This window comes from Phyllopteryx taeniolatus, chromosome 7 (genome assembly GCF_024500385.1).
Source record: "Phyllopteryx taeniolatus isolate TA_2022b chromosome 7, UOR_Ptae_1.2, whole genome shotgun sequence".
Classification (NCBI taxonomy): Eukaryota; Metazoa; Chordata; class Actinopteri; order Syngnathiformes; family Syngnathidae; genus Phyllopteryx; species Phyllopteryx taeniolatus.
The window spans coordinates 20,597,494-20,610,964 of NC_084508.1; the positions used below are offsets into that span (position 1 = coordinate 20,597,494).

At 39.5% G+C, this 13,471-nt stretch overlaps 1 protein-coding gene across 2 annotated transcripts in view; it reads right to left on the reverse strand.

Annotated features, from left to right (window-relative positions):
• Nucleotides 1-6,360: 6,360 nt before the first annotated feature.
• The window catches only part of tsc22d2 (TSC22 domain family 2), a 36,378-nt gene continuing 29,267 nt past the window's right edge, over nucleotides 6,361-13,471 (reverse strand). For both annotated transcript variants that reach the window (XM_061779117.1, XM_061779118.1), the window contains 2 exons: nucleotides 9,332-9,383; nucleotides 6,361-8,366 (listed from right to left, as the gene is read on the reverse strand). In XM_061779117.1, the coding sequence (XP_061635101.1) occupies nucleotides 8,082-8,366; nucleotides 9,332-9,383 (337 nt within the window). In that variant the 3' untranslated portion in view covers nucleotides 6,361-8,081. The remainder of the gene's footprint in view (nucleotides 8,367-9,331; nucleotides 9,384-13,471) is intronic.

The following is a 13,471-nucleotide window of genomic DNA, read 5'->3' on the forward strand; positions in this document are numbered from 1 at the left end:
CCATATTATGTAACACTTGTCGTGTGTGTGTCATAACTGCTGTTATGTTCTACAGTGGAAAAAATAAAATTATAAGGCAACTTGATCACTTCAATTACATTAAAATTTAAATTAGAAATAAATGGTCATCCAAATCCCATTAGAAATTCCTTTGGGACTAATTGATCATTGATCAGATTACATTAACTTCATTCTGTAAGACATTACAAACGCAAAGTGGATTCACATGGAGTCGCTGATAAACCCAGAAAGAGCCATAGGTTCTTGGAAGCTGCTGTTTATTTGGGACAAATGTGCAACAACCTGCTCTGAAGTTCCCTTGAGCTGTTATGAGAATTTCCATCAATAGAACGCTCCAACAAACCTGAGGAAGAAGCATGTTTTTGAAACAGGTTGTTACTTGGCTTGTGACACACTGGCTGCAGTTTAGGAGAAGGCTTTTACGAGGTGAGAGTTTTGGTCCAGAACTCCCCACCACCCACAGGATATGCATCAGGCATAACATCAGCAGCCAACCACAATGAAGAGTGAAGACAATTGCATTTTCTTTAAAAAAGAAGAGAGATCAGAGATATTTATATATATACACATATACATATATCCCCTAAATGCCCAACGCGTTGTCATCGCTTAAGGGCTTAACTGTAGGTAAAACTACGGGACTAAGTTTGGGCAATCTGCCAATACGCATTGGGCCAGCATGGCACATTAAGCCCTATTCCTTCTTCGTGGCAGTACAACAAAAAACACGGCCCTCATTCCCCGGAGGCCAAAGAGTCTCTGCCTATGGCAGCGGGCAGACAAGCTTGGCGGAAATGGGTGCTAAGAATCACCGGGTTAATTCTGGCTGCTTACGGACAACGGACTTGGCTAGGCTAGACCAGAATACGGTTAGTCCTACAAACATTTTAAGTCAAACCAAAGGACAATCTTTAGAAGTAGCAAGAAAGAAGCAAACGCACGAAATCTTATTTTTGGGACGCTCAACGTGCGAATGCTAAAGGACGATTCTCGATTAGAAGAGCTCGAAGCCATCAAATGGGATACAATTGGACTTGGTGAAATACGTCGGAAAGATGAAGCTATGTTGACTCTCGATAATGGCTATCTATTTTCTTACAGAGGATCAGAAAGCGGACCCAATGGTGGAGTTGGTGTCATTATTAATAAAAGTATCGGCAATTACTTTACCAGCGTCAAAAGTGTTTCCGATAGAATCGCCACATGTACCATCTCTATTACAAAGCGTTACTTCAATTGAAGAAAGAAAATATATGCGCCGACCATCAGCCACACCGACGATGAGGTGGTAGCATTTTACGAGGATTTATTCCGTCTTTATAGTCATCGAAGCACACATTTCAAATAGACATGGATGACTTTAACGCCAGGATTGGCCTTAACTCTGCCGAGAAATCAATTGGATCCTATGGAATGGGATCAGGAGACGAAAGAGGAGAACGCTTCATAGAATTTGCTGAACAAGAAGGCTTATACTTTATCAATTCGTTCTTTAACAAGAAATGGAACAGAAAGCCCCAAAGGTAACACTAGCATCATAGACTACTTCGTGTCCAACGATAAAGGGGTATTTACGGATTGCACCACCCTAAACAAATTTGACATTGGAAGTGACCACAGATTGGTTCAGGTCAAAGTGCAAATCAACTCCCAACTTGAACCAAAGAAACGTCTAAAGAGCAAGCTTACCAAATTAAACTTAATTCAAGAAAGAAGCGACGAGTTTAAAATACCTTTGGCTAATCGCTTTAAAGCTCTTCTAACGCTGGAAGACACAGATCTGTCAACACACAACGAAATTGTAAATGGGATTGTTCAAACTGCACACAAAGTCGCACCATCAACGAGAAAGACGACAACATCCAGAATATCTAAAGCTACTCTCGAAGTAATGAAAAAGCGATGAGAAATGAAGAAAAGGGGCAGCATTATCAACAAAATTGAATATGATGAATTGTGCAAAACGATTCGGAAGAAGATACGAGAAGAATTGAGAACTTACAATGTTCGGGTTGTTCACAAAACGCTTGAAGCTGGACACGGAATAAAAAACATAAAACGTGCATTAATTCGCCACAAGAAAATAATTTTTGCTTTGAAAATGGAAGATGGAATGATATGTCACAGCCGCCAAGAAATCGTACAACGAGTTAAAGAATTTTATACAAACCTATACAGTGACCCTCACCGAATGATTACTGGAAAGCTAGAAGCAGACTCAGTTCCATGTACCCTGAATGAAGCGGTTGAAAATGCTATTAGTTCACTTAAGGCCGGAAAAGCTTGTGGTCTGGATGAAATTTCTGTTGAAATGCTTAAAGCGGGAGGGAACAAACTTAATAAGATCCTTGTAAAACTATTTCAACGCTGCTTGGACTTGCGAGAAGTAACGGCGACATGGAAAGACGCAGAAATAATTTTACTATCGCTCAGGTCTGAAAATGAACAAAAGCAAAACGAAGGTCATGTTCAATCGTTACTGTCCACAAAAAGATATCAAAATGGAGGACTACGCTGTCGACAACTACATCTATTTAGGCCAACTTGTAACAATGCATGGAAATACAAGCACTGAAGTTGAACACCGCATAAAGCTTGCCTGGCATGCTTATGGAAGGCTTAGTGTTATATTCAAGAACAATCTTCCCATTTGCTTGAAAAGAAAAATTTGCGATCAATATATTTTACCAGTTCTCACTTACGGTAGTGAAAGTTGGACTACGAATGCCAAAGTTATACAAACACTATGTGTAACCCAAAGGAACATGGAGCGCCAAATATTAAAAATAAGCATTCGCGACAAGAAAAGATGCAGTTGGATAAGACGGCAGACGCGAGTTACCGACGTCATTCAAAAAATAAAAAGCCCTAAATGGAAATGGGCTGGCCACGTTGCCCGAAGAGCTGACAAAAGGTGCACCACAGAAACTATCAATTGGATACCACTGGACACAAAGCGACCACAGCGAAGACCTAAAAGTAGATGGATAGATGAAATCATTAAACACACCAGAATACACTGGCAACAAATTGCAAAATGTTGTAGTAGTTGGAAACGTGAAGAAGAGGCCTTCATCCTGCAGTGGATAGCTAATGGCTGATGATGATTATGATATATACATATATATATACATACCTTGTCACTATGAGTCAGTAGCAGCATAGTGTGAATACTGCATTGGTAATAAACAAGCAGTGTTGATGTTATTCATGTATGAATGATAACTACCTGGCAGGTAGGTATAAGTAAGGATGACTTCATTCTGGATTTTACACATGCCACAGGTGTCTTTCCTTCCTGCCTGTGTTGGACTGAAACCTGACGCATACCTCACCGGCCACTAAATTACGTGTCAAATGCTCAGCTGAAAACTAAGTGATGACAGATATAAGAGGTTATAAATAATATTATTGGTCTCTTTGGAATTCACCAGTGGCAGGCACATGCAGTGCGCAACAGAAATCTTTGATCAGTAAACTTTTTATCCAATTCTCAGTGAACACATAAACGCTTCCAAGAATATTGATAATGATCTGTGGTTGAATTCTTTGTTTTCTAATTCAACATTTATCTTTGTATACTTATTTTTGCAACACAAAACGAAGTGACATTGCCAAGTAGTATTTTGTAGTATAGTATGCATCTATTATACTATTCATTCTGAAAGCGAAGTCAATGTTTTTAACAAATCTGTTGGGGTTTCTCTCATCTTTGAATTACAGAACTGAGAAACATTTTCGCCATCACAGTATTTAACTTGGCAAATATAATAATCCAAGGCTATTTTTTATTTAAAAAAAAAACAAAAAGACAGATGGGGCATTAAACATGTTAAATGCAATCAAATAAATAACGTCATTACATACAGACGTTGCCAGCAACACTGTTGTGGTTATTTGCGCCTCATTGAATGACCTATTATCAAATTGGAGCCTGTATAATGAGGAACTCCAGTTTTGAGTTATATAAACTGTGAGTGTGAATGTTTGCTTATCTATGTTTCCTGTGATGGACAGTAATGAGACTACTTCAGAGCAACACAACATGGTAAAAAATAAAGACATTTTGTCAGAGAGGTGATCCAGATTCAGGTAATACTATTTGTGGGTGGCAAGATGGCAGTTGATGTTACTCTTCAATGACAAAGCTGTATATGCTCTCTACACTTCCTTGGAGAACAAGTCATGTTCTTACCAAAAGGTTATTCGGTCAAATATATACACACATACCGATAAGTGGTCCGGATTCGAGCATTTTTCCTCTCTTTTGATACAAGCTGGCAGTACATACTGTAAGTAACATTAAACAACATGAAACATTTGTCTTAGCTGAATAAAGCACCATTGCTTTATTATTTATGGGGAAAATCTTTCATCATAGTTATCATTTTAAATTAAGAAAGTCTTTGTACAGTACCCGGTTACTTCCCACCACAGGCTGTATGGTGGTGTGTGTGGTGAGCTGTTTTGGTCACATCGAGTACACCAGACATTAAGAGTATTAAGCATACATTTGCCACTTTTTTTTCCTCATGTGTGGTGTCTCTCACATTTTAAAAACTGTTAGTTTAAGTTAAAAGTTGGCATGTGAGTACTCCATTTAAATTGCTTGTTATTTTCAGAGGCGGGAAGAGTAGCCAAAAATTGTACTCAAGCAAGAGTACTGTTACTTTAGAATAATATGACTCAGGTAAAGGTAAAAAGTAGTCCTCCAAATAATTACTTGAGTAAGAGTAAGAAAGTATTCAGTTAAAAAACGACTCAAGTACTGAGTAACTATTGAGTAACTTATTTTTTAAATCAGAGCATGAGCTGCAAGTAAAATAAACTAAATAAAATATGAAGTGTAAATTCAGATATTGCCGAACAATATCACTTAATCTAGAACATAATAAATAAAATCTTTATGAAATAAAACATTTGTAAAATAACAAATTCAGGCAACTTCAGCTCCAAGAAATGGTATTATACTATATTGTTTCTACTTGTTAAACAGCACAATACTTTAGGCTCACCAGGCAGATTATAAAAACAAGAACAAGACTGCAACGGATATAAAAAGTATACACACCCCTGTTCAAATGCCAGGTTTATGTGTTGCAAAATAATTTTGACCAAGATAAATAATTTAAAAACTTTTTCCACCATTAATGTGACATAGAATTAGTACAACTCAATCTCCTTGAGAGGCGAGGTGAAAATTAAACAACTGAAATAAACTTGAATGTTACTGATTTGGACTTCACGTTTAACTTTCTGCCTTCTTGGCCAGGTCACCATTGCAAAAGAGATGTTCTGTTTTAACTGGTCTTTTACCAGGTTATATAAAGTTTAGACAAAATCAAAATAAATCTGGTTGCACAAGGACACACTCTTATAACTGGGATGTGGCTATGTTCAGAAGTAACAGATAACATTCAAAATCATGTTCAATGGGAGTCCAGACACACCTGCCACCATTTCAGTTTTTAAAATAAAATAAACAACATATGCATAGGGCCTTACATAAACATTATTTACATTATCCACTAAAATTACTCAATGAAGAAGCTGTTTGTTGACCAGACATATTGCTAGTGTGTCTGTGCCTGAAAGAGAGAGACAGAGAGAGAAAGAGGGAAAGTGAGAGAGAGAGAGAGAGAGAGAGAGAGAGAGAGAGAGAGAGAGAGAGAGTGAACAGAACATATCCCAAATGATGCATGTTTTACAGTTACTTGTGTCCATAAAATAGTGCAAATGTTGCATAGCACAGCCAAAACAACAGCAAAAACATCTGCAACTTACCGCAAGGTGTTTTCTCAAGTTAGAAGTGGGTTGAAATATCCAAGTTTAGGCAATGACAAAACTATGCTGCATGTTAAAGCTGTTGTTTTTCGTAGTCTGTAATGTAAACATGAGTCATGCATGGCTGTCACGACTCACTTTGATTGGCCCGCGAAGCCCAATAGAAGAATTTGTGTGCTGACGTGACTTTCTTGTGTCATGTGATTGGTGAACCAACGTCACTGTGGCAATCACGATGGATTGGAGCAACCGCACCCGATGCGGAAGTCAAAAACGAAAGTGTAAAAATAGATCCCGCGCACGCAATTATTGATAAATAAAAGCAGCGAGCGGCATGTAGGTTATTGTAACAAAGTAAAAGTACCTTTTCTTAACAAATACTCGAGTAAAGTAAAAAAGTATGCTCCATTATAACTACTCTAACAAGTACAATTTATCCAAAATGTTACTTGAGTAAATGTAACAGAGTAAATGTAGCGCATTCCTACCCACTTCTGGTTATTTTGCTGATCAAATTAGGTGTAGTGTGCGATTAGGTAACTAAAGACAAGCATATGTTCTTAATAAAACAGAAATTTATTGTTGTCTGAAAACAAACTGTCTGAACAGCACATTACAAGGGCATCGTTAAGATTTTTCTCCAAGGCTCAGTGATCACTTCCATACAGTACACTTGGTATGTACACAGCATCTCCTTCAAATTAAACAAAAAAGAAAACATAAACCAATAATTGAATTTGTCACCGAAAAAAAGCAATTGTCCATTCTCTAGCAAGATAACTCATTGTACAATCACCAAGTATTTTGGTTTGGTTCTAAGCCACACAGACCGCATCAGAATCACCTGACGACAGGAGGCACAACAGACAAGACAGAACACGAACATCCCAATTCATAGATTCTCTCTCAAGACTGACTGAGTTCCAGCTTCAGGTTGAGAAATGTTTAATAGTTCCTTGTGGTTTGGATTTTGGAAATTGGTACGTGTGTTTTTTAAGGGTGTGTTGGAACGCTACAATCAAAATCTGAATGCTGAATTTGCTAAATACATTAAAATCTGTTGGGTAACAAAAATGGCTCCTTTTCTCAACTTCTCCTTGACCCCTGCTGAACTTGTTCCCTTTCACGTTCATCACAACTATAGCCACAGACAAACACATTGACAGAGAAAACTGAGTGCTGGATTAAAAACAGGACTTGAAGAAAGTGGTTTGATTATAGGGCATGCAGGTCATGCAAAAGAGTCAAAAAATAAAGGGAGAAAGTGTGCGTTGAAAAATAATAATAAAGGGGTGAAAACAGAAAAAAAGACTTACACAGCTTTGCGTCTTTGGTTATAAAGTAGGTCCAACAAATTCACAGCTTTTCATCCCCCAACCAAGCCCCTAACCTTTTTTTTTGTGTTTGTTTGTTTTTTTACCCATTTAGACAAAGACCATCTAGAGAATTAAGTTTGCTTTATCAAAACCTCCCAGCACATATTCCATATCTTATCAGGTTCTCCCCTGTACTGTACATACCTTGTTCACTCTTAATACTTTACAAAATATACATTCAACCTGGATTTCACAACTCATGTAAATTCTGCTTTAGTGTTTTCTTCCAACTGTCTGCTCTATTTACTGACTTGTTTGTGAGAGAATACCGAAAAAACCTGACCGATTCTAAAAAGACTATAGATTTTTTGTCTTTTGTGACATTGTTTGTGACATTATGAAAATAGCAGCCCTGTAATAAATAAATCCAAATACTAAAAGTGAATTAATGATGAAAATGGTACATGTCACAGGATGGTGGCTCTGAGGAAACAACAACAAAAACTAACATAAGCTTTTTGTTGCAGCATATCATGAACGAGGCACTCGACTTGCTCCGCCGGACGCCTCCGCTGATGACTCATCCCTTGGTCACTTCCGGCCCTCATGAGCGATGTGGCATGTGGAAGCCTAGAGGCCATGCTGGACATTGCGGGAGCTCGATTTCCCACTGGGGATTTCCCGCATGTGATGCCCTGTCCTTTTGAACCACTTGTTGCCCCCCCTGCAGTGTTATGGCATGCTCCTTCTGCCTTGTCCTGCCATCTACTTCAGCCAGTAGGCACAATAAGACTTTTTAAGGGGTGATGACGGCTCTCTTTTAAGATTATGTCCTTATTTTCCTTAAATGGAGCATGTGTAACGCAGCGCTGTAGGGACGGTATACGTTTGTCTCTGCTCAAGAGAGGTGTGGAATTGAGCATGTGGATCAGTGGATGCGCTAGGGTGCGTGGGGGTGGGTCACGCCGAGGTGATGTTGGGCTGGTGGGGGACGCTCTGACTTCCCTCGTGGTGGGTCAAGGGGGCGCTGTTGTTTGTAATGGCTGAGTGTTGTTGCTGCTGCGGAGGAGGAGATGTGCTGCCATGGTTGGAAAGGTGGTTGAGCTGATCCGAGTTGGCCAATGACTTGAGCACGGCATTCTCCCGCTCTAGCATCGAGTTCCGCTCGTACAGCTCCTTGATCTGCTCCTTCAGCACTTCTACCTCCTCGCGGACGGCATACATCAGGTGACTTTTCACCAAATCCTGAAGAAAGAGAGATAATTATCATCATCATCATTATTATTCATACGACTTAAGCAGGGTACACACATACAGCGGTACTCTGACTTCCGGTTTTTCAAGCTACAAGCCATTGCTTGGTTGATTTTTTTGCTTTGTGTTCCGAGCCAAAATGTGAGTTATAATCGAGCATCACTATTTGCGGCTGGCCAGACGCCAGTTGATTTCCAGGAAAAAACTGTCACTATGCTGGCTACACTTCCTTAAGGCATCCTAATGAAAACTGGACAGTCCCTGTTTTTAACAAAGTTTATTTAGAGAAGCTGGTGCAAGTCAGCAAAGGGACGATTATCAGATTGCTTCAAGAGTATCGTGAAGGTTTATCAGCTTTGTGGATTTTGTGAAGAATATTTCCTCCCAGATTTACTGGGAAAACAGCCAGGGCTGACAATTGTAAATGTAAAAGCAGTTCAATATTTTCAATCATAAATTGTTTTGGCCGTGTTTGTGAAATAACACATAACAGCCAATTAGGAAGCGACCTGAAGCTCGTGCTTCTGGATGATATAAATAGAGGAACAACTGGTTGTGTTGAGTGTTTGAATAACTGGTCTCAAGTTATTTGGCGCAATAAAAATTAAAAGGAGAAGAATTTCCAACTGCGATGTAGTTACAAAATAAGACAACAGTTAGCATAGCTTTGTCTATTTCTTCTTCTATTACTAATTTCTTCTTCTTGGTATTTTCCCGCAGTCTGGATTCCCTTTGGCACCATGCTGCCTCCCACAGGTCAGATTTGGTACTAGGACAAACATCGAGTTTAGGGGAAGAGACTCACGATTGTCGGTGGAGATATCGTTATACTCTACATAATATTAGAGTTGTAAGCAACCACATACATGGTGATTTCTCACATTTAAAAACAAATGTTAAAAATCGGAATGCGTGTACCCTACTTACACTGTGTTGTGTGTGAGGGAAAAACTCACCATGGCCTGCTCGATCTTGTTGTCTATGGCGACTACGCTGGCACCGGATGCACTGGAAAGAAAAAAGAAAAAAAACATGAGAACCACACATCTTACTACATGCTTCACATCGATACTGTACAGAAGCCACATTCACATTATCACTTCCTTTGAGCAGCGCTCGACCAGCTGCTAGCGACTTAAGAGTTACACAAAGAGATTTATTGAGGATTTTGCTAGGAGTCGACATGAAGTCATGAATAAGGACACACACAAATAGTTATGTCATGGGTATATATATATATATATATATATATATATATATATATATATATATATATATATATATATATATATATATATATATATGTGTGTATATATGTGTATATATATATATATGTGTGTGTATATATATATATATATATATATGTATATATATATATGTATATGTATATGCGCCACACCTTGACAGCCGGTCTGTGAGAAAAAATGCCTACTTTAAACCGATCCGCGGTGCAAAAGAGGTTGGGGAACACTGATGTACAATCACCCTCTGTTTCTCAACAAAGATGTCGATGTAAAAAAAATAAAAAAAATAAAATGTTTTTAAATACAATGAATAAACTAAAATAAAAACATACATCCCCGACTGGGCAGTAGAACTAATTAAAATTTGTGGGACTTTTATATCAAGTTTAGTTTTATCAAAGTTTGTGTCAACACCAACATGAAGCCACACACGAAACAAATCCATTTCTACAATATCATTTCAGTGGAGTTGCTACATCAGAATCATCTTTATTTGCAAAGTATGTCCAAAAAACACACCAGGAATTTATCTCCGGTAGTTGGAGCCGCTCTAGTATGACAACAGACAGTCAATTGACAGAGAACACTTTTGAGACATAAAGACATTGAAAGTACAACACCAAGTCAGTCAACCCTGTGATGTGTCTACTACAGCAAATACAGAGCCTGACTTTTTCCCAGTTGACTTTGGGCGACAGGTGGGGGATCACCTAGTCGCCAGCCAATGGCAGCGAATAAAAACCCAAAACTATTGCCACAAATTGAAAGCATGAATAAAATGAAAATAATTTTCTGGCCAAAACAGAAGAGCCCAGGTTAATTAATCATTTTATTACTACAGATATTTGAGTCCATTCGCCATTCAATTGCTGTTGCACTTGTCCTCAATTAGGGTCACAGGCGCCTATCCCAGCTGGCTTTGTGTGAGAGGCAGGGTACACCCTGTACTGGTTGCCAGCCAATTGCAGGGTACTTACAGGATTTCACATTCCCACTTATGTACAATTTAGGCTTTAATGGACCTTTAGAATTTAGTGCAGTTCACAAAAATAACAAATGTATCCTCTCCACAACAAGTCAACTTTCAGATCAAATTTCTCTGTTCAAAACACAGACAAGATCCATGAGGGTGGAAAAGAACGACGCCTTTTAAAGCTGTAACTCCCAACCAGTGTGCTGTGAGAGATCATCACGTGTGCTCTGGAAAACAGCTAATTTCATTTAATTAGTCAGAAATGTATTTACTGAAAACACTATGTTTATCAATGCCAGTGATGTATAGTGACAGGCGGAATAATTACACTTTCACTAGATTGCAAAAGGTACAATTAACCTGTGTATCCACCTGCAGCTGTTCATAAACAGAATAATCTGTCACTTAGTTCAATTCTGCAAGCATATAAACTTTGTGTTCAATAAACAGGCCCAATTTCACACTATGCAGATTTGCAAGACACTTGAGACAGGTTAATCATTATTTGAAAATACTGTATGTACTTTTTTGACATTTTTATTCGGTGTTGTGCCAAGAGATGCATCTAGTGTAACATATTTGCTTGGCCCAAATACAGTTTGGAAACCAGAGTCACTTGAGCACTGATTGCCAACAACTGCACTGTGAAATTATCAGCTGTTCCTCAGGAAATCACCAAATTTCACTTAATTCTACTACATGGCATAAGAGCCAAAATTAACCTGTGTATCCACATTTTGTGACATTTTTGTTTGCTCACGTGCTGTGAGAGTTATCTAATGTAAAATACTGTATGTCAGTCTCAATAATGGTTGGGAATCACTGAAGTATAGGGCAAAGTTGCCACTAGGGGTAGTTGTGAGACATGATGGTGAGTGACAGGCACAAGGGTCATTCAAATTCCAAGTAGGGTTGCTGAAATAAATGGGGAGATTTTACTGTACGTGTATGCGTGTGTGTGTGTGGTGGTGGTGTGTGTGTGTGTGTGGGGGGGGGGGGGGGGGGGGGTGTTAATAAGTTGAAATGCAACGACTTTGGTTGTTTATTGAGTTAATATTTGAATGCTCGAATGTGAGCATTGATCAACATCAACAACAACACGCGGCGTGCTGGAGCGCTCACGTCGAGCGCGTTTGCACGACCACAGCACGGAACACGCGTAGAAGACCCTCTCACACACACACGCGCGCGCGCGCGCGCACACACACGCGCGCACACACACACACACGCGTGCATACACGGAGATTCAGGTTATACGGAGCGCGGCACAAATTATGAAAAGTCATTAACGTACACTGCGATAAAGGAGAAAGACATCTCAAAAGTATAAAGTAATGTGTGTGTGTTGTTTTTTTTTTTTTACCTGCCGCATCTCGCTCGATAGGACTTCAAGCGTCCCGAGTAAGTGGGAGAAGACTCCGGCGAGCACGATAGACTGTAGCTCATTATGCAGCGCATTTTCGTAGCGCTTCAAAAAAATAAATAATAATAATAATAATAAAATAAAAGGTTTCCAGCTAGTTTTCAGCTATTACTCAGCTACTCCGCCGTCCCGTCGCTGTGTGTGTATCCAACAGCCTGGTAGACGAGGGCTGTCTTAAAAGGCAGCTCGCGTGGTCACATGAGACGTCAACACAGGGGTGGAGCACAGGGAGCAGAACGCCTACCGTACACTGAAATTGATTTCTTTCGAACAGGTTAGATTTTTATTCAGCAGCTTGACAGAAATAGTCCATTGTGACTCCCGAGGCCAAGCGTGATTTGTTACTTTTTGATCTAACGTCCTTTTTTTCCCATTCAAAAGAACTACTTTGTTTTCTTATTGTCATGCCACAAACAACGATGTAGAGGGTCATTACTTAAAATATTCACTGTTCACATTTACATAACACTGAGTTAGGCTTAGTTTATTTTATTTCAATTTAAATGGCACAAATATAATTATACTTGTAATCTCATATTTCTGTGTAATGACACGATGTAATATATCGAGTATGTAATTAAATAAAATAATACATAGGTGCATCTCAAATGATAAATTACTTCAGTAGTTCAATTAAAAATTATTTTACTTTATAATAATTGATAATGAAAACCCCAATTTATAATATTAAAAAACAATATTTTTAGCATTGAAATTATGTAGAAATGGGCCATCTGAAGAGTATTTCAACGTGTTTAATGAACCTGTATTAATCTGTAGCTGGCTCCTGCGTTGGGTTCTGTTTTTGGTTGGGGCCCCCATGTTTTACGGGCATGGTGGGGCGGTGTCAGCAGTGGGGTACACTGGGTGAGGGTGTGGGGGATTGGGCGTGAGGGATGGTGGTCCGGTCCCCTTGCCTCTCTCCCTTGGGGGCTGGTCGGGACGCTTCATTTAGGGGGACCGCCCTGGGTCCTTGCGGGTGGAGGGGGCTGGGCCTTCCCTTCCTCAATGTGCCGGCACAGCAACTCCGTAGACCAGTTGACAAACATGCATGTGATATGGTGTTTATTCACTAATAAGTCCGGCGGGACTGTGAAGGTTGAAGGAGTGCGCGCCGGTGCGAGTGTGTACAGTAGCAAGTGCAGTGACGGCGACCGGTGAAGAGTAGCGATTAGCGGAGCTAATAAAGCCATTAAAGCAGCAAATCGGTGCTTCGTGCCTTTATTGTTGCCGCCACCCAGCTCAGCTGTGCAACGAGTGAAGGGAGTTAACCCCTGCGTCTACTGACCACGGTCAGGTGACCGTAGCAGCAAAGGTTAACACTTCGTATAAAGAAACTAAAATTAAAATAAAAAAAATAAGATGCTGTACTTACCATTACTGCTGAGAGTGTGAAAAAAGGAGAGGGAAAAAGGCAAAAATACTCCCGGCGCACAAACAGACAAGCACTATGCAC